At 38.4% G+C, this 25,324-nt stretch overlaps 1 protein-coding gene across 1 annotated transcript in view; it reads right to left on the bottom strand.

Moving 5' to 3' along the window:
- The window catches only part of ncapd3 (non-SMC condensin II complex, subunit D3), a 70,199-nt gene that overhangs the window by 39,759 nt on the left and 5,116 nt on the right, over positions 1-25,324 (bottom strand). Inside the window, exons 3-19 of the mRNA XM_067971022.1 lie at positions 25,092-25,254; positions 21,543-21,727; positions 20,975-21,142; positions 20,170-20,231; positions 19,075-19,162; positions 18,828-18,964; positions 18,195-18,267; positions 16,028-16,153; positions 15,276-15,528; positions 14,146-14,226; positions 11,336-11,416; positions 9,910-9,984; positions 8,835-8,908; positions 5,549-5,683; positions 3,486-3,706; positions 1,673-1,864; positions 675-769 (exon numbers count right to left, since the gene is read on the bottom strand). Of these exons, the coding sequence (XP_067827123.1) occupies positions 675-769; positions 1,673-1,864; positions 3,486-3,706; positions 5,549-5,683; positions 8,835-8,908; positions 9,910-9,984; positions 11,336-11,416; positions 14,146-14,226; positions 15,276-15,528; positions 16,028-16,153; positions 18,195-18,267; positions 18,828-18,964; positions 19,075-19,162; positions 20,170-20,231; positions 20,975-21,142; positions 21,543-21,727; positions 25,092-25,254 (2,209 nt within the window). The remainder of the gene's footprint in view (positions 1-674; positions 770-1,672; positions 1,865-3,485; positions 3,707-5,548; positions 5,684-8,834; positions 8,909-9,909; positions 9,985-11,335; positions 11,417-14,145; positions 14,227-15,275; positions 15,529-16,027; positions 16,154-18,194; positions 18,268-18,827; positions 18,965-19,074; positions 19,163-20,169; positions 20,232-20,974; positions 21,143-21,542; positions 21,728-25,091; positions 25,255-25,324) is intronic.

Genomic DNA, 25,324 nt, shown 5'->3' with positions numbered 1-25,324 from the left:
GTTGGATGGTTTCCTCAGTGTGAAGACAGGGACTTCGTCTGCATCTGCGACAGGTAAATTGGTGAGGAAGAGTTCAAGTAAGTTTTTCCCTCGTGTTGGTTCGCTCACCACCTGCCGCAGGCCCAGTCTGGCAGCTGTGTCCTTCAGGACTCGGCCAGCTCGGTCGGTAGTGGTGCTACCGAGCCACTCTTGGTGATGGACATTGAAGTCCCCCACCCAGAGTACATTCTGTGCCCTTGCTACCTTCAGTGCTTCCTCCAGGTGGTACTCAAAATGGAGGACTGAATCATCAGCTGAGGGAGGGCAGTAGGTGGTAAAGCTGATGCTTCAAATGAAACCCCATAATTTGTCATCAAAATCTAAACAGAGGCCAACCGTACCAAGTTGCCTTATCAGCCCTAAAGCAGCCCTGTCACTAACATATTGACCAAGGAAATTCTTGTCTCTTACACCCCCCCCACCCCATGACAGAGTTAGAGACCTGCTGGTGCCTGACTATTGAGAGGTCTGCTAGATACCGTACGCACCCATTCCCCCGCACCCCCCCCCTACAAACCCAAGCCTATTTAGATAATTGCCGTGAACTCCCCCTCACCTCCGCGCCCCCCCACAACCCCCAAAATGAATGCCATTAGATAAATAACAAACCTTGAATATTATTGTACTTCACTCACCTATCAGCTTGGTCCTAGCTGACTCAGACAAATGCTGAGCAATGTGCCCTATGACACTCAGAATGTGGCTCGTGCTGTTGTCTATCTTCTTTGACCTACAAATATCAGAGAAAAGTATTTCACATCAATCAACCGAGAACCTTATGTTAAACTGGCATTGTATCTGATTTCTGATACTTAACGTGATGTATCGAGCATCTTGTTTACATATTATTTTACATAATAATCAGTACCTCACATTAAAAATAAAATGGAGAAGTCACATACCCATCCTAAACAAGGTCATGAGATCAATGCATGAGCATGGTGTTGCTACAGGCCACTATATCTGTGAATGCTACACTAAGTTTCTGACCTAAAAGTTGTTCAAAGCTTAAAAAAAGGCATCAAAATAACTGCACAAAACATTTTCCAATTAGGAATGTTCTCTGGACTATGGGGCAGGGGAAGAATATTAAAATAAAGAAAACTATGCCACCTACTATGTGCTAAAGTGAGGTACCCACTCAAATTGAAATGTTATTAAATAGCTACAGGACAAGTCTCATCAGTAGGTCTGTATGCCTCTGATAAAATAGTAGCACTATGACTTCAGCAACAGAGTTACATAGAATCTATAGCACAGAAACAGGCCTTTCGGCCCAACTAGTCTATGCCAGCATTTATATTTCCCACTAGCCTCCTCCGACCCCTCTTCATCTAACCATGTCAGCATATCCTTCTATTCCTTTCTCCCTCATGTGCTTATCTAGCTTCCCCTTAATGCATCTATGCTATCCGTCTCAACTACTCCTTGTGCTAGTGGTGAATCATAACATCTATCTACCTTCTCGCCTTATTCCAGAGAACTCCTACAGTAGGTAGTATCTAAAAAGTTTGAATGACATGAAAGCTTTTGCAAGACAGAACAACCAAAGTAGAACAGTGCATCATATTTTGCAACTTATTGTACACATATGGTGTATAAGTATTTTCTTACGAATTTACAAGTTACAAACCTGTAAACATCATCCCAAGAAATGATAATCTTCGCATAATTCAACTTTGGAGATGATCCTGCAACTTTTGAAAGTAGCATCCAGGCAGCAGGAGCATGCTCAGTCTCAGTGTGAGAGATAAGGTCGTTTATAAATGTCGAATTGAATTTATTTTGATGGGACCACAAAAGGAAAGCCTTGTTCAGATAACGACTATGGAAGGAGAACAAAAAAAATTACATACCTGGTATTTGTAATGTATTAACAGAAAAATAAATAATGTCTCAACAGAAAGATGACATGAAGATTGACAGCACTCTAAAATACTCTCCAGCATTTCCTCAAAAATGTTAAGGGAGCTGATATAAAAATTCAAAGATCAAGTCTCAATTTTTGACAAAAACAATCAACCAACAGATTCCAGTTGTTAATAGGGGAAACAAATTCAGAAGAGTGGAAGGTGTGGGGAGAAGGGGTATATGCTCTCATTGCCAGTTCAAAAAAACAAAAACATTCTCAAAAAACAGTGGTGGTGGGGGGGGGGGGGGGGGGGGGGGGAAGCATTTTCTTTTAAACCACAAAGTGAGCCCGTTGGGAATGAAATATGAAATTGGACATGGGCGGGGACGCAAAACGGGCAGCATTGCATGGATCGCCTGTTATACGCTCCACCGATATTCAGCCCCTTTGACTCAAATAGACTGAATATTTGGCGCGTCATATAACGGTCAGCAAATGCAATTCCGCATATTTTGCGTCTCCGCACGTGTCACATTATGTTTCCCTTTCCTCTAAGTCATGCTGGTGATTTCAGCGACAGGGAGAAGCCCTATTTGTCCCAGAGTAACGCCATGGATTGCAACAGGGATTGCTAATACAAAAAGGATAGTGTACTCAGCCGGTAATTTTTTTCTGTTGGGGGGAGCATTTTGAACAAAAACTATTCTCCGGCTTCTCTGCCCCTTTTTACGTTATTTTTAATATCATGTCATACATTGCAGCAGATCTTAGCACTATCCCCAGGTGACTGCCTGTCTAAAATTAGGGAGCCTTGTAGTACTGGTTGCACCAAACTGCAAAAGCAAGTTTGAGATTTTAGAATGGGTATAAAGAAATATTAAAATAGCACAGCAGTTGGTAGCAGAATGTCATTTTCCCCAGCTATGAAACTGTATGAGAGTGGCCACAGATACTCCCATGCCAACAGCCCGTGGGTTTCTCTTTATGCATGCAATCACTGATTCCATTCAGTGAATAATCCCATTTTCTATCAAAATGTGAAATAAAGAAAAGAAAATGTTGGCAACACAGCAGGACAAACTGTGGAAGGAACAGATAAGTTACCATTTCATGTTACAGCCAATTATCAGAGCTTCTGATGCTGCTTGATCTGCTATGCACTTTTCAGCATTTTCATTTTTTGTTAAATTTCTGCTTTTCATTTCTATCAAATTGTACTCATTTATCTAAGCCTTTACTGTGACATTTATTGGGCATATTTTTCAAATATTTTGCAATTATAAAATGTTTATGGATAAAACAGACATCCGAGTTTCTCCTTGCAGTATTAAAAGATTTCATTCCCTCTTCCCCAACTCCCAGTAGAAGAAAAACACAAAGAATTAAGATTGTGGGGTTTATATTCTCAATCATTGTATTAGACAGAAAGATGTTAAATATCTCACTCAATTTCACCTGTCTAATTTGCAATTTGATCACAGGTTGTGACATCAAAACAAAAAGCTTCGATATAAATAAATGATACAAAATATCAAAGACAACTTCAATGTTTTTTGCAAATTGAAATGTGTGAAATACTCCAATAAGCATTTACCAGAGCTCTTGATTCTCAAGCGCAAGAAGCGCCAAAACATCCCAGGCCAATCTTTGATATTTGTCTTCATTGCTGAACTGTCTGTAGTCCTTGATTCGCTGTATTATCACTTGATGAAGACACTCAAGTGCTTTTTCCTGCACAGAGTTCTCGGAGTCAATTACAATAGGGATGACTCCATTCATCCAGGCCTTCTGCAGCACAGAGTTACTGGGTTGAGCCTGCAAGAAAGGTGCATGAAAACAATGAGCATTAGGGTTCAATCCTGAATTACCTACAGATTTGAAACAAAAACATTTTTGAGCCATATATTCAGAACCAAACAAAATAGGTTCAGTTAACATTACCAACTTCTTTTGCTATTAGATTCTATTGAGGGTCTTTATAAATACAATTCAAAAGAACACTTTGACTGCACATGGTACCATCTTAGTCCAGAAACAGGTAATTTTATCTGAAACATAAGTCAAACATCTAATGATACTAAACGTAAACCTAGTGAACATAGTATCATGTGCACATTCCTCCCAATTCTGAACAGTTTCCAAATATATACCGCTAGTTAATTAGATATTTGGCAAAGTATTTTTTTTGTTCATTTTTGAAAGGTGTTCTCCCCTTTAGACACTCCTCCTGCATCATGCATCGTTCTCTAGTAAAAAGGGCAGACAAGAAACCTGAGTCTAGCTGTCAGCCAATGGTACTCTGCAAGCAGCCACTAGAAAATGCATGAAGACAATCTAGAATCAGCTGTCCAAGTTTCCATTCCCCCCCCCACCCCGAGGGGGAGATAGCTGGCTCCCGAGTGGTATGACTGACATCAGAAGTTCATGGTTGTTAAGTAACCACAGGATTCAGTCTGTATTTTATCACTCTGCCGTTCTAATAACATGCTTAATTATTCTGATTATTTATGGTACTTAACCACCTTATAAGAAATTATATAGGTATAAAAAAATATTTCGCAGTATAATTTTTTTTGAGAAAGTTGTGAAATGTGCCAATTTTTCTAATGATCTTATTTTTCTCTCTTCAACTTAGGCCTCCCCTTAATAGAAGTGCTCTCCACAGCTGAGCACAAATAAGCAACCAGGTCCCACACCTTACAAACTGTGCCTGAGCTGGCTGTTAGGAACTGTGTAGTAACAGCCCGAAGAGGTGCAACCTCTGATTTTCTACTATGCTATGCGTAAGCAACAGGTCTTCATTGTGTTGCAATACCGAAAGGAAATCACACACCTGAACCAATATCTGGTCACTTTGCGGTACAATGCGTTCATGTTTTCTTTTTAAATTGCGTATCAAACTGTTACTCGTGCCGGTAGGAGACACAGGCATTCCGGACTTCTTACAGTTTAAATTCAATACCCGAAACGCTGTGTGTTACTGGCTTCGTCCATTAACGTCAATTCAGCTCACTTACAAACACAGCAATTATAGCACAGGAAGCCATTTGCCCATCAGGCCTGTCCTTGTGTTAGCTCTTCAAATGGAGTTATCTCCTTTATTTCCATTTCCCTGCCCCCACTTAATACATTCAGCTAATTCCTCCTGTATCATCAGAACTAAAAAAAAATTCAGAAAATCTACAGATGTACAGATAATACCCATCTCATGAAATACACCCAATACCTTCAAAGCAATGTAACATCAATCAAATATTGTAAACTGCTTTTCAGAAAAGGTTATAATGGGAAGACTTCAGTTTAAAGATTAATAGTCAGTACACACTTCTATTTCACTACCACCTACCCACTTTTCCATCACAGATTTTTTGCCTAGACATTGTACGTCATTGCCCCAAATATCATTGAAGTTTTTTTCTATAAAGGATGGGAAAGAGGATGCGCAAATCCAATATCTAGGAACTCATTAGCAAAATTTCTCATGAGTTTCTAATGTTTATTCAACATAGGAACTGGTACAGCAGACATTTATTTCAACACAGGAACTCATCTTTTGATATCAGGATTTTACAAAGTCCTCTATGCATTTATTAAAAATATTTGTATTTACATATTTGTGCATGCATCCAGGTCTGAAAACAGTATTAAAAACCTCACCAACAGAAGATCTGTAATTGACTGCAGTGCCTGCTTGCGGACAGATGGGGCAGGATCTCGACAGCGATCCTGTAATGTCAACAGATCGTCTTGGGTGCAGCGGACAATATTTTGTTTTAAAATGCTTACGAACACCTGTAGGTTTCGAACACAAAATAGATGATTTGCCAGCATATGCGTGCATCAAGGAATGAAAAGCAAAGTAAGCGCTAACTAGCATTCAGCAACGTGCATTATATATTTTATTTCACACAGACCTTTTCTGGTTGACAACTGTTAAATTAAAGGGAACTGATTAATTTATTTAGTATAGAATTCTAGAATGCATACCCATGTATTATATATAAAAACTTGCAATACTGCTGAAGGGCTTTGTTTTTATCTTAACAGCTTTCATCAATCTGTGCCAACTTTCTTTGGAGGGGGAGTGAGAAAAATACTAAGGTGTATGCAAACCCAGTTTTGTACATCAGGCCTGATTTTTGATGCTCTGCGTATGATGCGGGTGTGGGTCAGAATATCTGGCTAACAGCCTGATTTGTGTCGCATTCAAATTTTCCAAGTGCGATTTGGGACCAAAAGAAAAAGGAGGCTGCCATTACCTACATGCACAGCTGCAATTAAATATTTTAATTGTTGAAAATATGTCACAGCATGCACCTTGCCTATATAATCTGGGTGCATGGGAGTCCTCGGGTCTGGCCTGCTGAAGCAGGTTTCTGAACAGACATAACTGTTTTGGTTTTAGTTCCTTACAAGTCTTGTTTTGAATTATATTTTGCTTCATTGATTAGTTAGTTTTGCTAGGTATTCAGTCATTTTTATTCTTGCTAATGTCTTCACAGAAGCTTGTTGCATTGAAGGAGGCCATTCCGCCCATTGCACCTGTGTTGGCTCTCACAGATCTATCCACACAATCCTATTTCCTTGCTTTTTCAGAATGCTCTTTTAAAGTTTTCTTTCTCAAATATTTATCCATTTCTCCTGGGATCGGGGGGGTAATATATTAATTAGCGTGGATTGAGGATTGGTTAACGGACAGAAAACAGTAGGAATAAATGGGTCATTTTCGGGTTGGCAGGTTGTAACTAATGGGGTGTCTCAGGGATCGGTGCTTGGGCCTCAGCTATTTACAATCTATATTAATAACTTAGTTGAATGGACCGAGTGTAATGTATCCAAGTTTGCTGACAATACAAAGCTAGGTGGGAAAGTAAGCTTTGAGGACACAAAGAATCTGCAAAGAGATAGCGACAGGTTAATTGAGTGGTCAAGAAGGTGGCAGGTGGAGTATAATGTGGGGAAATGTGAGGTTATTCATTTTGGTAGGAAAAATAGAAAAAAACAGAATATTTTTTAAATGGTGAGAAACTATTAAATGTTGGTGTTCAGAGGGATTTAGATGTCCTTGTACACGAAACACAAAGTTAACATGCACGTACAGCAAGCAATTAGGAAGGCAAATGGTATGTTGGCCTTTATTGCAAGAGGGTTGGAGTACAAGAGTAAGGAAGCCTTGCTACAATTGTACAGGACTTTGGTGAGACCACACCTAGAGTACTATGTACAGTTTTGGTCTCCTTACCTAAGGAAGGATATACTTGCCTTAGCGGCAGTGCAATGAAGGGTCACTAGATTGATTCCTGGGATATGAGGGTTGTCCTATGAGGAAAGATTTGAGGAGAATGGGCCTATTCTCTCTGGAGTTTAGAAGAATGAGAGGTGATCTTATTGAAACATAAGTTTCCAAGAGGGCTTGACAAGGGAAATGCTGAGGGGCTGTTTCCCGTGGCTGGAGAGTCTAGAACTAGGGGGCACAGTCTCAGGATAAGGGGTCGGATATTTAGGACTGAGATGAGGAGGAATTTCTAGCCTCAGAGGGTCGTGAATATTTGGAATTCTCTTCGCCAGAGGGCTGTGGATGCTGAGTCATTGAGTATATTCAAGGCTGAGACTGATAGATTTTTGGACTCATGGGGAATCAAGGGATTAGGCGGGAAAGTGGAGTTGAGGTTGAAGATTAGCCATGATCTTATTGAATGGTGGATGAAGCTAGAGAGGCAGTATGGCCTACTGCTGCGCCTATTTCTTATGTTCTTAAAAGCTATTATGGATCCTCCTTCCACCAATGTTTCACGTTCTAACAATATTATAAATAATTTCTACTAACCTCTCCCTTCGTCAAGAGCAATCCTACATTTATGCCCTCTGGTAAGCAGTAGTAGCAATAGGTTGTCCTTACTCACCTCATTAAATCCCTTCATTATTTTGAACACCATCATATTGCTTCTTAACCTGCTTTGTTCTGGTGAAAAGATCTTCAGTTTTTCTTGTGTCTCCTCATAACTGAAGCCTCTCACCCATGGCATCTTAATCATTTTCTTCTGTACCCACTCCACAACTTGACTTCCTTCTTAAAGTAGGGTGCTAAAACTGGACACAATATTCTAAGTGCAGTCTAATGAATTATTTGTATAGGATTAGCACTACTTTGCTTTTGTACTCTGTTCTCCCAGTCCTAAAATTTAGGATCCTATGTCTTTTTTATTTACAGCTTTAGCAACTTGTCCTCCCTCTCTTTTAAAGATTTGTGCAAACGAACCTTTCAGTCTCTTCTCCCTCTAACTAAAGTTTTATCATTTAGTCTATATTCCTCCTGAAAAAAATCTTAATTTCTCTGAATTAAATTTCAGCTGACATTTCCATCTGCCTAAACTACTAATTCATGGTGTCCTGAAGTCACTTACAGTCCTCTTCAGTTAACCACATACCTCAACACTGATCTACAAATTTGATGTTATGCCCCCATACCCAAGTCCAGAGCAATGGTTCCAACACTGAACCATTGTAAACAGATACTCAACACAGTTTCTCCTTTATATTGAGCAAACTCATCAGATTTCCTGCTCCACATTTAAAATGTTCTATGAGCCGAGTTCGTAGCTTTTCATATACCAGTTTCCTATTCAAATTAGGTGAATTGACTATCCCTGGAAAATTCAGCACAAGTGTGCCTTGAGCTTCCAGCACAAGTGGGGAGAGGCCAGCTCAAATCAGTTGTTCGGAAAATTAGGACTATTCTGCCATGCCCTCACACCATGAAAGGGGCAGGAGGGAGGGAATGGACTCCTGTGGCAGCCATAAAGTTACTGAATCAGATAGTTTGTCTCGGTTCGCTTTTCCATTTGCCATCTAAAGAGGACCAGCACAAGCTGATATATGGTTGTAACACAAGATTTATAAAAATAAATAAGTAAAAAGTACTATGATCTCCAATACACACTACCTGAATGGCTGATTTTCTGACAATGGTTCTCTCATCACCAGCTCTCAATCTCAACATGGTCATAATTTCTTTCACTGTTCAAAAGAAATACAGCATAATCTTTCATTAAGGATAAATTATTAACATTTTAAAATGGTTAGTTCTCCTGTGACAGACTTATAACCATTGCCGAATAAAAAAGGCACTTTACACACAAATGTTTCGAGATCTAATGCACATCTTCAGAGCTTTAATATGCAATTTTATGAACTCTAAAAATTTCCGGTAGCAAAAGCTAAACTGTTGCGGTGGCATATTCTCAAATCATTCAAATTGCTCATACAGAATTTTAATAGTTGCAATAGCAATTATTTTCATTTTACACACTAAACATGCTGTACATTTTGGAGCAGCAGCACATTCAACATGCACCAGTGTAATGACAGACCTAATGGATGTTTTGCTCTGAGACTACCTTTTCATGCAGGAGCAGAGAATTGTTAAATTAATTGCAGAATTGGCACTACCTATAGTCTACACAATTATGAATTCTTGATTCATTTTCAGTATAGAATTTTATCACTAAAATGCCAATCTTAAAGATCCCATTTATAAAACTATTTGCCAGACTTGCAGCGAATGAGAAAGAAAGCCATTTACCTTTTATGTGCCCTTCATTCCTCATTACCACTTATTTTTTGTTTTAAAACTCTTCTTAAATCATACCTCATTTCCCTCTGCATGTTCCTTATGTGTCATTTTTTGTATTAATCTATTGTACATCTTTTTTGTCCCCTTGCCTTTCTTGACTTTACGTTTCTTAGGATCTTCCTTTCATTTTTTTTTCTTCTTCTCCCAATAAAGCTTTTAAAAATCCTAATAAATATTTCATTAGGGAACTCCATTTCAACACTTTTTTTAAAAAAATGCAATCTGCACATACAGGTTCAGGCCAGAAAAACTGGATTTAAGACAGCTCAACAGTAACAGCACTAGAGGTTCCTCAATTAAATATCACATTACATTACCTTTTGCATTCATTGTCAAACACTTCAGTCTAAGGCCTGTGAAAACAGACAGGAATTTTTGTGCTCACCATTAGTGGCTGTTGAATCCCCAGGGTCTGTGACTTCAATACTTTTTAGTGTGTCCTTGCATTGGTTAGTGGTGGCTAGAAGTTTCAAAATGTATGAAACAAAAAAAAATTGAATGTACCAATCTGAACTTTTTCCAACCTATATTTTATTGTGATGCCACTCAAGTAACCAACATTGCAAAAGGCAGTTCAGAGTGTGATAAGATAGTACCTTTGTGTTTCTATACATTTATGACGAAACCACGGTGAAAACCCTACGCCCATAGTGCAGGACACCAAGGTTAAAAACAGTAAAAGAGAAGACAAAGTATACCAAGAATCAGTCATTTCAGAACACCAAGTTTCTATATTAAATGCATGAAGACTGTGGGAGGTAAACACTGACAGACAAGGAGTTCAAGTTTTGGAATAGAAGAGGAGACGACAGTGATTCTTGACCAGAACAACGACGGAGAGAAGAAAAGCACATAGGACATCAGCTTAAAAGGAACAAGACAGGCAAAGGACCAGCTGCTGGAGGAACAGTTAATGCTTCTTTTCAGTAAGTTGTTTTTGGCAGATCGAACAGTGGAATTAGAGGGTATGAGTGGAGGTAAAGTTCACTTGGGATGCTTCACACTGATGGAGACATGCAACAAAGTTTATTTTTACAAAATACAACAGACTGGCAGAATTGTACTTTATTGTCAGAAGGATAAGATCAAGGTATTCATCTTTCCATACCAGCTAGGATAAGAGTAAAAGCAATGAATTATCAAAGTCCATCCCAATTGGCTAACATACAACGCCAAATAAGACAGGATTGTTTTATAATTTGATTTGTTGCAGGTTCGTCTGCAAGATGCAGATACAAGAAACTGGTCAAAGAGCCGAGCGGCGAGAAAACAGATAGATTGCAAGAATTAGGATTGGAGGTGAGGAAAAGGTCCAGATTTTCCCAATTACCAGGCCAATCCTGAGAGTGAGAGTGAGAGAGTGTGTGAGAGTGAAAGAGTGAGAGAGCTGGGGAACTTTTGTTTTCTTCAGCACACCAACCAAACATAAGATATTGCTAATTACTCTTACCAACAGGTCGATGGAAGACAAAAATATGGTATTACAATAGCTGCCAAGATTTCAGGCTCCAATGCATTTCTACAACTTGAACCCATTAGTTTTCATGAATAACAAAAACATAAGCTATTAGCCAATACCAAAATCAGGATAAGATAAACACAAAAAGATTGTACACAGGTTACCAGTACAACAAACTGACAGATAAAGTTCCTCAGTAAAAGGTGACTAATACCTCTTGTGATATTTGAATGGGTGGGAAAATACTTGCCATGATGGGTAAAAACATTTAGCTTATCACTTCGGTCAGCATCTGAAGGCCTGCAGACGTCAAAATACATTTTATATTTCATGTATGCGCCATTGTGCTCACCATCACTGCCTATTGACTCTCCATAGTTTGAGACTTCAATGGTTTTTAGTGCACCCATGGTCTTGCGTTGATCAGCTGTGCCTAAAAAATTGTCAAATGTAAAAACAAGAAAAAAGCTCAAACATGTCTGTTGCTAATATATGAACATTTAAAGCAGAACAAGTAATGAACACTAACGAAGTAAACTAAATGTTCCAGTGATCATTTCAGTTAAAAAGACCCCCCCCCCAACAAAAGGTAATGCATAGTACATGTCTCTCAAATTACTGCAGACTAATGTACTCCAGAATCCTGAACATTTCATAAAAGAGCACCAATTAAATTAGCTCCATCTCTTTCTGTTGGGAGTAAATTTTATACCTCTTAAGTTCCAAAACAAGTCTTTAGCTCTCCACAAAGTGATCAGTGGCTGCATGCTTTAGTTGTTATAAATGGGAAGGGCAGACAAGCAACTGGAAAAAAAGTCTTCTCCAGGTTTCTCCAACATCATTCTGCACTGTTCTTCTTCCTGTCATTACTGGAACAATTATAATATCAAAGAAACCAACAGAACATCAAAGTACTTCTCAGGATGGTGCTTTTCACCAAACTTTACTTGGCTCCTGTTTTGTAAGTTATGCTGGCAGACTAAAGGTTATACAGAAGGCCTTCACATGAAACCCTGCAGCAGTGAAAAGTGGTCTTCTAAATTTAAGTTCGAATCATTAAAAGTACTTAAGTGTAAAATCATGCAGAATAATGAGTACCTCTGAAGCATATAGCTGTAAATGCTTCCTTGGGTAAGGGTGGGTGGGGGCAAGATTTCAATGGTTTTGAGTCACAGGTATTATGGGCTATTGTGCCATCAGATCCCTTGTTAATTTAGATGGTTCGAATAGCCTCCCAAGTATTTAACCTGGTAATATCAAAATCTGTTATAAGAAATAGGAGCAGGAGTAGGCCAATCGGCCCCTCGAGCCTGCTCCGCCATTTAATAAGATCATGGCTGATCTGATCCTAACCTCAAATCTAAATTCATGTCCAATTTCCTGCCCGCTCTCCGTAACCCCTAATTCCCTTTACTTCTAGGAAACTGTCGATTTCTGTTTTAAATTTATTCAATGATGTAGCATCCACAGCTTCCTGGGGCAGCAAGTTCCACAGACATGTTATGTGATGTTACACTGCATCTTCTGCATCAATAATAGCAGTTGCATCCTTATTGGTGCTGTTTCAGCTCTGTGTTTATCTTGTTAATTCTACAAGTAAAGTTTCTGCAATGGAGTTAATTGTAAACTGAGAATCTTGGGAATACTAAATATTTTTGGGTTTCTTCCAGTCGCTTGTCTGCCCTTCCCATTTATAACAACTAAAGCATGCAGCCACTGATCACTTTGTGGAGAGCTAAAGACTTGTTTTGGAACTTGAGGTATAAAATTTACTCCCAACAGAAAGAGATGGAGCTAATTTAATTGGTGCTCTTTTATAAAATGTTCGGGATTCTGGAATATATTAGTCTTGTCATCCAAGTATGACAGCTTTGGACCCAAAAGATAATCATGATCACAGAACATGTGCAGCAGTATATATACTTTAGTCTTTGCAACATTCAATATAGATCATTTATTGAATTCCAAGCAGTGAAAGAGTAGTTTTGCCAAATGATTTGCACTGTGTTGAAAGGCATATTAACCTATACCAATCAAATCCAACATGAAACAATTTACAGTAGAACTGCAATCTTATTGGGTATATGCCAGGAAGGAACTGTTACATTCAAACATGAATTGTTCAAATACAATAATACAATGGAATGCAGACAATTTTTTTCAGCTATACTTGTGTGTAACAAAGTGAATCAAAATGAGTTTGGGCCCAGTCCAATAAGTCTCAGGCTTACAGGTAGATTTTTAAAAAAATAAATCAGCCATAAAATGTTAGAAAGACAAAATAAAGCCATGCATAATATATTGTTACATAAAATATACCATACTTTGTGTTCCAGGTATCTTCAGTCTTATTTACATTTACAATTGTTTACTCTTCAGAGCAATGCATGGGTAGCAGACTACTTGAACCATACAATTTTTTCGGTAGTTTGGCTAAACACAAATAACGTGTAGTTTTAATCACTTAAGTATTTCATATTACAATATATTCAGTGGGCAAAGCAACTTGCAATGATAAAATGGTAAAATATTAAAATAAACTCCAGTCTTTGACTTTCATATCATTTATCACGGGGTCATGATTATCAGACCAACAACTGCATTTAAACTGACAATATGGCATGTCTAAACCCAGTCAGTCCACCTATACTTTGATTTAAGACAAGGCCAGACTTTTAAAAGAAAAGTTAAGTACTTTATCCCCAATCAGGTGCCACACTGTAGGCATCAATCTTGAGCCTTTATTGTAAAGAGACAATCTTTTAAATCTTTTGGAGACTAGGGATCCTTGATTTCACAGATCAGAGGTCCAAATCGGCTCAAAGTATCATTATAATCTGTGCGGGATTGGTTGGAAAAAAAATACTATTTTGTGGCACCAGAGGGAACTCTCATCACTACCCGAGCAGGCAAGCAAAGAGGCAACCTGGTCTCAGACCTCTAGCAATGCCAGTTGTCAGACACAACACCTCATTTCTTCCCACTTCCTGCATGAGGTGTTTGACGTCCCATAGCAATGGGCTGCAATTAAAAAATTCAACGAGCTCAGAATTGTTAATCACATCATTCCACAAAGTCAACTGTGAATACTCCAACGTGTGTCACCATGCTGCCTCATCTTGACTATACTCTTATTGAAAACAAAATGAATTATATGGTTACCTTCGGCATTCATCCCGATAGAACTCTCCGGAATGTTCAATTCTCCGGCTGACTGCCCGTGAAACACTGTCCGTCCTCCAACTGCAAAAATTAGCTTGAAGTGATTTACTACAAACGAACGCCTCCCTGAATTGGCTATTTTGTAGCTAACTTACTAGGAGACTTAAAGAACGCCAGCAATATGATTAAAAAATACTGTAATGTAATTTTTTTAAACTTTGGACCAGGTCAGACTGATGTATAAAACATATCAGAAAAAGAATGACTGCCAACAGACAAGTATATCCAGCAGCAGCCAACTATACCCATCCATGCATGTTAACATTTAAAATGAGAGATTGTTACTTTAACTTTCCCACTGGCAGAAAACTATTCTTAAATTGTTTCTAGAGTGCCAATTAAAAATTATTTACACCTGCAGCATTAGAAGCATCAGTCATTAGTGTGACTCCCACCCTTTAATCTAGATTATATGATGGGTTTGCCCACTGCTGCTGCTGCTGCTATAATTTTTGTTGGAAAAACATGGGATTTGTTTATAGTCAACAAGAACATGTGTCAAATTTAATCGATTCAATTAAATAATTTTGTGGAAAATATAAGCGTTCAAGACTTAAACAGCTATCAATAAGCTGAAATAATTCCCTGAAAACTGTTCTTCCAGGTCTGCTGCCATCAATAACTTAGCTGCATGTTCCATTAACATAAATTGGCTGAGGACCTTTTAAATAGTTCCATGGAATAACAAAACCAGTATTACACTCTTTGTAGGTTAACTGAATGTAGGGCAATCATATAGTTGGAAAAAGGAAGAGATTTTAATCTCATCTTCATTCTAGCCAAACAGATTAATACACGAAGACCTCAAGAATCTAGGTTTCAATGTTCTGCATTGTAGAATAGTTGGACAAATAATTGTGTCCAAAAGCTGACATCACGCAAAAATAGGTTAGTGACGTTATCTATTATTTTGATGCTTACCACTAACCAGCATCATTCAGGCACTTGTATGTTCACAAAACTAATTCTTTATAAATTTTAATTCAGTGTGTACCCTGCAAAACTAGACACAAATTTGTGCAAAGTAGGACATACACTGAAGAGTGTACTATGAATTTAACGGTACTTACTTCCTAGCAGTAGTTCATGAACAGACTCCACAGCTGTTGAAACATTTAATTCTAGGCATTGTGCAAGACAAGACAGCGCCCTGCTTCGGATTGTAGGAGCCTTATCTGAGCATCTACCCAAGATCACGACCTGGATCCAGTACTTGTGATTTAGATACTTCTGATACTCTGGAGGGATAGAGCTATCCGGTTCCCTCTCAGGCAAATCCAGCAATGCCATTATCACATCCAATGCAAAATTTCTGTAAGACATCTAAAATGCACAATACAGTGTAATAAAACGAGCCACAATGCATTATCCTCCTCACTGCGTATCTGAGAGACTAACCATTCAGGGCAATATAAATACTATAAAGCTCAAAGTCTTGTTATTCAAAGATGTGACTTTGTATTGGAATTTCTTCCTTGTATTTTGTAGGAGGTGAAAGGGAGAGAAAAAAAAACAATATCAGGGTCAGAAATTTTAAAAAATGAATTCAAGCTTCATAAATATAAAAGGACATACCAAAAACAGTAGTCATCACATTTGAGAATATTTATATTTGAATTGAGAAAAGACAGTGAAATATTGCTTGTTGTATCACGCACGAGGTGTACAGTGAAGAGTAGATACTCGGGTAGATTTTCGTCTTCACCCCCATCGATGTCAATGAATGAAAATCAAGCTGGTGCTACAACAGGGTGGGTGATCCGCACCACCAGATTACCATCCAGGCGGTGATGATAAAAATCTATCCCACATCTCTTCTTACCTTGCTGTTCTGCGAATATTTGTGCAGCCAATCTAAGAAAGCAGCCAAGTCCACACAAGGAAGTTTTGTTAGTAGTTTCACTAGGGCCTGGGCACCATGGGTGCGGTACTCCGCTTTATCTGGCACCTATAACATATAAAATTGCATCAAATACCAACAGATGGCAATTTGTCACTTTTCTGTTAAAAAAACATGATGCATCCTGACGTTGCAGCAGGGATTTCCTTGAGGTTTCGCCTGCTCCACCACTGTAACTTTGGCAGAAGGTAGGTGAAAAATGGGCATAATCACAGCAGAAAAGCAGGAGAAGCCCCAAGGAAATTCCCGACGTTGATGTTTACAAGGTAATATATACGAGCACTGATATCCCAGGCTCAGTCCCCAGTATGTATGTAGTTAACTGATTTCATTGGAAGTTAAATGGATCCAATAAGAACTCAGATCAGCCAAGGCAAGTGGGCATGCCAAAAAAGTCAGCTTCTGGGGATTAAATGCAAGCTTGGCTCAGTTGGTAACATACTCAGAGTCCGAAGGTGGTGGGTTCAAGCCCCACTATGGGCTTGAACATATGGTCTAGGCCGACATTTCAGTCCAGCGCTGAGGGATGGCTACATTGTCGGAGGTGTCATTCTTTTGGATAAGTTATATCAAAGCCTCGAGCTTAGGGGAACTTAAAAGATCCCATGAAACTATTCAAAGAAGAGCAAAAACCTTTCCCGGTATTATGGCAACAATCCTGCGTCAACGAACGCAATGAAAAACAGATTATCAGGCCAGTCATTCATTCGCTGCCTGTAGGATTTTTTAGTGTGCAAATTAGTTGCCATATTACCTACATGACGACAGCATGTCTAAAGTAATCAATTGGTTGTAAAGCGTTTGGGACTCCTGAGAACAAGAAAGGTGCTATATGTAGATGTAAGCTCTTTCTTTCAAACAAGCATTTTATATCTGCTAAGATATATGTAAATTTGGTTTTGTGTAACAGTTAAACATTTGTGAAATTAGAAACTATTTTAAACTGAAAATATGTATGTGGAGATGCCGGTGATGGACAAATGTAAGGACTTGCACAACACCAGGTTACAGTCCAGTTTTATTTGAAATCACAAGCTTTCGGAGCTTTCCTCCTTTGTCAGCTGACGAAGGAGGAAAGCTCCGAAAGCTTGTGATTTCAAATAAAACTGTTGGACTATAACCTGGTGTTGTGCAAGTCCTTACATTTGAAAATATATAGGACCATACATGGAGCTGATCAAATAGTAGAGGTTGATGCAACCAAGCTTCACTTTTCACATCCAATTTCAAAGTATGGCACATTAGAAATCCTTTTACTCACCTAATTTGTACTGAAAACAGAAATCCAATTTGCAAAATTGAGTTAGCCTTTCAATTCAAATTTTTTTTCTAATGAAAGAACTGAACAGTCGTTGTCAGTTTTTGTACTTTATTGTCCATGATGTTTTATCAAAGTGGATTAGAGCAGAACGAGATACATAAAATTGTGCAGTGCTAAATGAATAATTCTTTAGAGGTAATTCTGAACCTATATAAATCTTTGGTTAGGCCGCAGTTAGAATACTGCACCCAGTTTTGGGCGTCTTACTTTAGGAAGGATATCAAGGTCGTGGAGAGGGTGCAGAAGAAATTCACTATGACGATGATTTCAGGAAGAGACACATTAGTTATGAGGAGAGACTAGAGAATCTGAGTTTTTTTTCATTAAAGTAAACAAGATTAAAAGGTGATCTGAGGTTTTGATAGAGTAAATTGGAAAAAACAATTTCCACTGGTTGATGAATTGGTAACATAAGTTAAAGATCACCACCAAAAAAACTAAGGGAAAAGTTATTTTTCTTGCAGAGTTGTTAGGACATGGAATCCCTACCAGAAACAGTGAAAACCATAATAGGAAGTTGATGAAATATTTCATACAAAAAAAGGGTATTGGGAAAGTACAGCATAACAGGATTAAGTAAATTGCTCTTTCAGAGAGCCAGTAAAGGCACAATGGGCTGAATGCCCCCTTCTGTGCTATAATGTGACACACTTAACTTTCTGTGCCAATTTCACATTATGTTGAATCTATCAGTTTTGTATTTGCTCCTAATTTTCATCATCCTAAAGATCGTCATCTGTAATATATCATTCTGAAAAAGTTTCAAACCTTAGTGCAGATGTGTTGCAGCAAAATTCGAAGTACAGGCAACGCAATCTCTTTCACCTCATCCACCAAATAGCTATAAACAAAATATTTCAAAGTCATAACACTTTCTACTGCAAGAAAAAGATCATTTAATCGACCACTTGCATTGCTGTGTAACTGTTCGACATACAAAACATTCCCTCTACTTGGTAAACAACTAGGGCAGAGATCAAAAAAATTTAAATTAACACTCAAAAATAGCCAATTTGTTTGTCAAAGAAAATTGAGACACCATTTCGAGGCAATCAAAATTATATTTTGGGATACAGTATACGAGTAATTTGAGACACAACATATATTAAGTGTGGAATGCTTAGGAGGAACAGGTGACTTTGGACCTATGGTTCCCAAAATTTTCCACAATTCGTCTCATGTCTGGGTCTGTTGTACATTATTGTTGTATCATGCAACTACCTGGATAGTAGACGGCAAACTAGATGGACCCTGATCTTTTTTCATCTAGCAATTCCCACGTTCCTGTCAAACTATGTTTAGCTCTAATTTAGAATACAGTAAATCATTTTGGATCAAGTTAAAATTCAAGCCCCAAAAATGTTTCCCCCAAAAGGAGAACGTTTCACTAGAATGTCTGACCTGACAAATTTAATAGCTTGATCTCTGGCAGTGATAACTTTCTGTCCCACTCCCAGTAGTACAACAGATTTGGAACCTTCTTCCCCTCCTACCAATAAAATTGTATTCAATAATCTTTGGAAGAGGCAGCGGAGTGTCTGGAAAGATCCAAAAAGAAAGTAAATATATTAAATTATTTTCAATTTATTAATTATATTCCAATTATTGTGCAGAAACAAACTTTATGGAAAGCTATTTAAGCCAGTACCTTGTTAACATCACCATGGGTGGGGGAGCACAATAATTTGAGTCCATAATAAGCCAATTCAGGCAGAGTCTTCATTCTTTCAACATTTCTGGTAGAACAAAAAAGAATGGCTAAAAGCAAGAGTGAAGAGTCCAAGCAACTGATTTGTTGAACTTATGATTTTGTACTTAGCAGATCTGTTCGGTTTAACTAAATCTTTTCCAAAACGGCGAAAATATCAGAATCCGAGTTTAGTAAAATATCTTGCAAATGTTGTTAGTCTCTTGCCTAAAGTTAACAGTCATTTTATAATTCGTAACCTCATATCCAACATATTAAAGTTAGTTAATGGGAACTCTAGATACACTGTACATCAATAAACTGGGGTATTCATTTCTATAAAATAGAGCAAAACATGTTTTGTTTACAAATTAGCACAATTGGCTATCTCCATGATTTTGGTCAGAGAAAATCTGAGTCGGAGTCACTTCAGACTGGTCTCATAGCCCCTTTCAAAACCCAGTTCCAGAGTACACAGAAAGAGGAGGGAGGGAAAAAAATAACCTAGAGAGGGAAAAAGAGGAGCACAAAATCCCCCCCAAATAAAAGATTTATTTCCAATGTAATCACAGATTTAATGTATTCAAGATGTGCCTTGTGTCCCCCAATAACAGGTAAAAATCACTACTGAATCACACAGTTAGCTAATCAGAGCCATGGGGAGCACTTGAGTTTGTTGAAGCATCCCTGGGTTAATGAAGGAACAATTGGCCAATGTTTGCTCTTCTGATCCTTAAAGGAAATGAGAGAGTGCAGACACCAGGGTGAAAGACAGGATAGAGGTCGACTATCTGGAGTTGGGTAGTTCCCGGCGCTTACCATTGTGGCTTATACGTGGAAGTGAGAGGTGCTGGAGGCCTGTCTATAAAACCCTCGAGAGGGAGTCAAGAAGTTTTAGGAGGAACGCAGGAATAGAGAAAATTTAAAAATAAAAGCTTTGCCATTTATGTATTACGTAACAAAATGCACTTTTAACCACTTTACAAAATGTATACAAGCTATATATACTGTTCAGATAAACAAGTGATGTTTTCTTTACTGCATTTGCACACTTACGTAGAATCTGAACACTCTAATTCTCCAATCACAGTCTCAAAGTTAGTTAGTTCAGTGAATAGCTGCAGAAAAAAACTCAAAATGTAAGTGAAAATACACAATTAGAATTAAAACCAACACAATCAAACCTCATTTAAAACAGCAACAGTATATAAGCATGCTCATACAAAACAATCACTTTCATAATCCATGTACATCACCCCAGTTACTTAATTACCTGAGGCAAGATTCTAAAAAGCATCTTCCTACATCCTCTCCCTCCAAACAATTAAAGGACTCCAAAAAATCCAATAACCTCATTATTCATCTTGGACCAATTGCTTTCCTTGGCATGCCAATAGCTCATGTTCCAGAGAGTTATTTGAGCTCTTGAAATTATTTGAGCTCTTGAAATTGTTCAAACACATTATTATCCAGTTATTAAATTAATAGAATAGCAACAACACATTAAAGCATGGTCGAGATCCTCTAGGAAGTGAACCATTGCTCCTAAATGACATGCAACACACTGCCAATGAGACTCAACAAGGATACCAGTGAGTTGCATCTGCTCTGACAAAAGGCTAACCTGCAGGTAACAGGGAAGCAATTATTTAGTATACAATTATTAACAGTTGGACACTAGAAAATAAAGGATACAGGGAGTATAACAGGGTATAAAATTTTAATTTAAAGTATTGATGTAACAGCAATATTCTATTTCAGTACCCGTACACTGAAATAGGCGTTAGCATAAATCTGATACGATCTTGTGTAGCCCATTGTAAGATACCCATCTTGGTGCTCAGAGATTCCACACTTTTACCTGCAGACAGTGGTGAGCACAGTCAGGTTTCTCTTTCAGGGAGAATTTGGAGAGTAATCGCAGGAGATTTTTCAGCAGAGAGAAAATACTATCCCTGATAAGACACAGATCACGCGTGGAGAAATAAACGTCAGCATCTTCCTCATCTTCTTCCTCCTCAAATATATCCTGGAATTGAGGAACAGATATTAGACCACAGGGAATCACCAGCCACCCAATACCCAGTGAATACCAGAAGCAACATCTGGCACCAGTGTAACTAATTAGAACTATAGATACCAGATAGGATCGTTTTATTATAAGCAGAGTATTATTACAGTTCCCAAGCACAGGAGAGCTGTGGCGTTCTCCATGAAGCAGTAACCATTTTATTGGAAATATTGGAATTCCCTCTCCAACACACTGTGTGGATTGATTTGCATTCATGAATCCCATAGACTTGAATTCCCAATCTCTCATGTACCACATGGGAAGCTCTTGACTAAAGACCATGTGCTTGACTTGGACAACCAAAACCAAATTGGCTATCACTCTTTAGCAAAGGCCAGATCAATTTTTAGATCCATACCTCATTCTCTTTCTGTCTGACTGGTTTGGCTCGCTTTCTTCCTTTTCCATCACCCTGAGAGCTCTTTATGTGGGCATCTTTCTTCCGCTTTCGGTTCCCTTCTTCCGCCACAGGCCAACTCTTTTTAATAGTGTCCAGACATTTGTCAAAAAGCACTGGGTGAAAGATCCGGTTGGCTACACTTCCTACAAAAAAAACTTTTAAAATTTACATAAAGCAAAGTATTGGCATATCTGGAAAAATATTACCAATACAAAGTAACTACTCTCATGCATGGTTACAACATTGGTAAAAATGTTGTCTATCAGAAAATAAAATACATATTCCAGGAAGTCACTATCCATTTCATCACACAATATTTAAAGGATTATTGGTATATTTGAATGATCAGTATAGTTGCACAAATGCTGGGAATAATGGGCGGTAGGGAGCTCAAGATAATGCGGGAATGCTCCTTGGGTTGCAGTTAGAGGATCTCAAGGGTCCTGCCATCATGAAGAAGGGTGTTGTAGGGTTGGGTCATTACTCTGAGGCAAGAGGAGGGGGCTACTAGTTCGTGGTTCATTCGGAGTTGTAAAATTTTCTGCAATTCATAAAATAGAATGAGACATATGGATGAGTGAACAATCAGATAATCTAATCAGATTAACAGAGAATACTAAATCCACGTTACCAGACACCTGGCTGTCCAAAACCCCCAACATATTTTCTGATGGGAGATCTGCTTTAGTTACAGTATGTTATGGAAACAAAAAAACAGTTGTGTCAGGTGGGAATCAATTTATGTGGCAATTTTGAAGTTTCCATACAGCTCTAAAATGCAATAGGCTGCAAGGTTCTGTTGAAATTAATGTATGGTGTTGAGTGGAGAGTGAGCCAACAGTCTTTGCAACCACATGTGCAGAGCTGGATTAAGGATCAAAGTGTGTTACTGGGTAGTGTTTTCAGAAAGAAGTAAAACCACGTTTATTTGCTTTCAAGTAATTTTTTCCTTTCCAAGAGTTTTTGAACTAAGTCTGCACTGGAATGCTCATGTAACCAAAAACAAGACTTAACCAGAGAATTTACAGTTAGTAAGTAGAGAGTCAAATAAAAACTAGCTGGTAATCCAGACTTGATTAAGGGTAGATGACACAGCAGCAGGTTTGTGACCCTAACACAAAATGGGAAGGAAGCAAATTTACAAGTGCAATTATCTCTGACACAACAACACATCTCTGCTGTGTTCTCAGGGGAAGGTGTCAGGCGGAGCAGGGAAAAAATCAGTTCATGTCACCAGGCCACACTTTTTTGTTGCAAATGACACTGGCAGATTCCTAGGAAAAAGTCCTCTCCCCACATTCAACAAGAAAAGGTTGTGTGGCACAAGGACACCTCAAGAGAGAGAAAAATGAATTGGAATGGGGGAGGTTAGAAAATTAGGGTTATTGTTGTATTCAATCATTTCGACTTACACAGTTGTGCTTTCCAGCACCAGCCAAAATCAGTAATATTACTGTAAAACCTGGTGTATTAGGTCACTATACTACACATAACAGTCCCCATCGGATATAGCTGGAGCGTTGGTGTCAAGGCGATTTGCCCGCTATACGCGGTGGCCGGTGTAACAAACAAATGATGGTGTGAAGTAGTTTTTTTTTATTCATTCACGGGATGTGGGCGTCGCTGGCAAGGCCGGCATTTATTGCCCATCCCTAGCGAGATTTTTACAACTGAGTGGCTTGCTAGGCCATTTCAGAGGGCAATTAAGAATCAACCACATTGCTGTGGGTCTGGAGTCACATATAGGCCAGACCGGGTAAGGACGGCAGGTTTCCTTCCCTAAAGGACATTAGTGAACCAGATGGGTTTTTACGACAATCCGGTAGTTTCATGGTTGTCATTACTGATACTAGTATTTTAATTCCAGATTTTTATTTAATTAATTGAATTTAAATTCGCCAGCCGCCGTGGCGGGATTTGAACTCGTGACTCTGGATTTTAGTCCAGGCCTCTGGATTACTAGCCCAGTAACATAACCACTACGCTACCACTACACAGTGGAGGCATAAAAGAACTCAGGATAATTCTGTTCAGCACAGAGGGTGATTCAGAAGTCTACACTGACAACCAATGATTGTCAACTTTGCCGAGATTAAAGCCCTGAAACGGTCAGCTGTCTGTAGGAGGGTGAAGTTAAACGAGCCGGGTGCACGCTCTCATCTTAAAAACGGAGCCGGAATGGGTCATCTCAATTATTTATTATTTTTATGTTGAATAATACTTAACCCCAATTTTTTTTCAAAATTGGCCTACGTAACTTTGTTACAAAGTTTAAAACGGAGCCGGAAAGTGTCCAGCACAGCGAGCAACAACTCCTGCCACTGCTGCGAGCCTAAGTTAATAAATGACAGTGATATAATACAAATGCATTTATAAAATCCTTCTTTTTAACCTTTTGGCAGGAAAGCATTAAAAGGTCACAATCAAATGCTTATCTATCGATTTGATTGATGTTTTTATATCCACAAATTCTTTTTTCTAATTCCAAGCAGACTCTCAGATTCAAAACAAACAATTACAGAGCTTAAAGATCTCAAAAAAATTTGCAGAACTTCCTGGATTTTGAAAAATTGTCAACCACATTTGAAAATAACTGGCATCATACACATAACTGAAAAAAAATCAGTGTGTTTGTTCTGAAGTAACTTGGCTCCTCCCTCAAGCTCTTCAGACAGTTGAGCAAAACTTGCATCATTAGTATTGAGATAAGCTTCGTACAAGATTCTGGTTGCGGCGGTTCTTAAATTCTTAAAGTATTGTCACTGGATTTGAAGGAACAGCCACCAAAGCCAGAACTAGTTTTTGAAAATACTTTGTTTTTGTAGAAGTAGCGCTTCACCGGGCTAGAATTATACAACACCCAATGCAAAGCCCAAGTGACACAAAACGACATATTAGAGGTGGGTCCATACCTCCTGACTCCAGTGTACTCAGAAGTCAAATCAGGACCATACTCCAGAATAACACCATTGCTTTTCTGTTAATATCTTACCACAACTGCTTTGCATCAATATGAAAGAAGAAGTACAATAGCACTGCAAGTCTCTTTATATGTATGTTGAAATACTCTCTAATTACAATGGAGCAATTTATATCTGAATGACAACTGTAAAATAGGGGAGCAAGTCATATACAGGCATGATATACACAGCTGCTACTCAACAGAAGCAATGCTGAAGCAGTATATATAGAAAACAAAGGTGTGAACAGGAACAGAGGTCACAAATAAAGCAGGATAAACAAAATTTCCATCTTACAATGTCTTTTACAGTTTGTTTGTCCGTACTTATAAAATACTCAATTTTACAAACTGAGGAACATTTCTGATAACTTTTGCTTTTCCAACCCATTTTTTCTCTTTACCTTTTAATTGACAGATTCAAAAAGAGGAAATTGGTTTGCCAGAATTCCATTCAGAAAGCTACATTTGGAATTCTTTTAAAAAAAACATGTACTTCTGTCATGTGGATTACAATACTAAGCAATTTTTGAGCTATGTAATCTCACCTGGGATTTCAAGGAGCAGGAAATACAGTCCAGCTGCATGCAAGGCATATTCTCGCTGGGTAACTCCAGCCTTTTTATTCTGAACCATGTGGACAAAATGATGCAACACAGCAACAAGGGTATTGTGGGAGAGATTATTCTCTGCAAACAGTGTCCAAATACCCTAATAAAAAAGAAAAATAACATCACTCCAGATACAAAAATCTACCAAATGAAACTCAGACACCTTCAAA

The sequence above is a fragment of the Heptranchias perlo genome, chromosome 33 (assembly GCF_035084215.1).
Source record: "Heptranchias perlo isolate sHepPer1 chromosome 33, sHepPer1.hap1, whole genome shotgun sequence".
Taxonomy (NCBI): domain Eukaryota; kingdom Metazoa; phylum Chordata; class Chondrichthyes; order Hexanchiformes; family Hexanchidae; genus Heptranchias; species Heptranchias perlo.
Note: the sequence above shows the minus strand (reverse complement) of the source record. Positions and strands in the feature narration are given on the sequence as shown.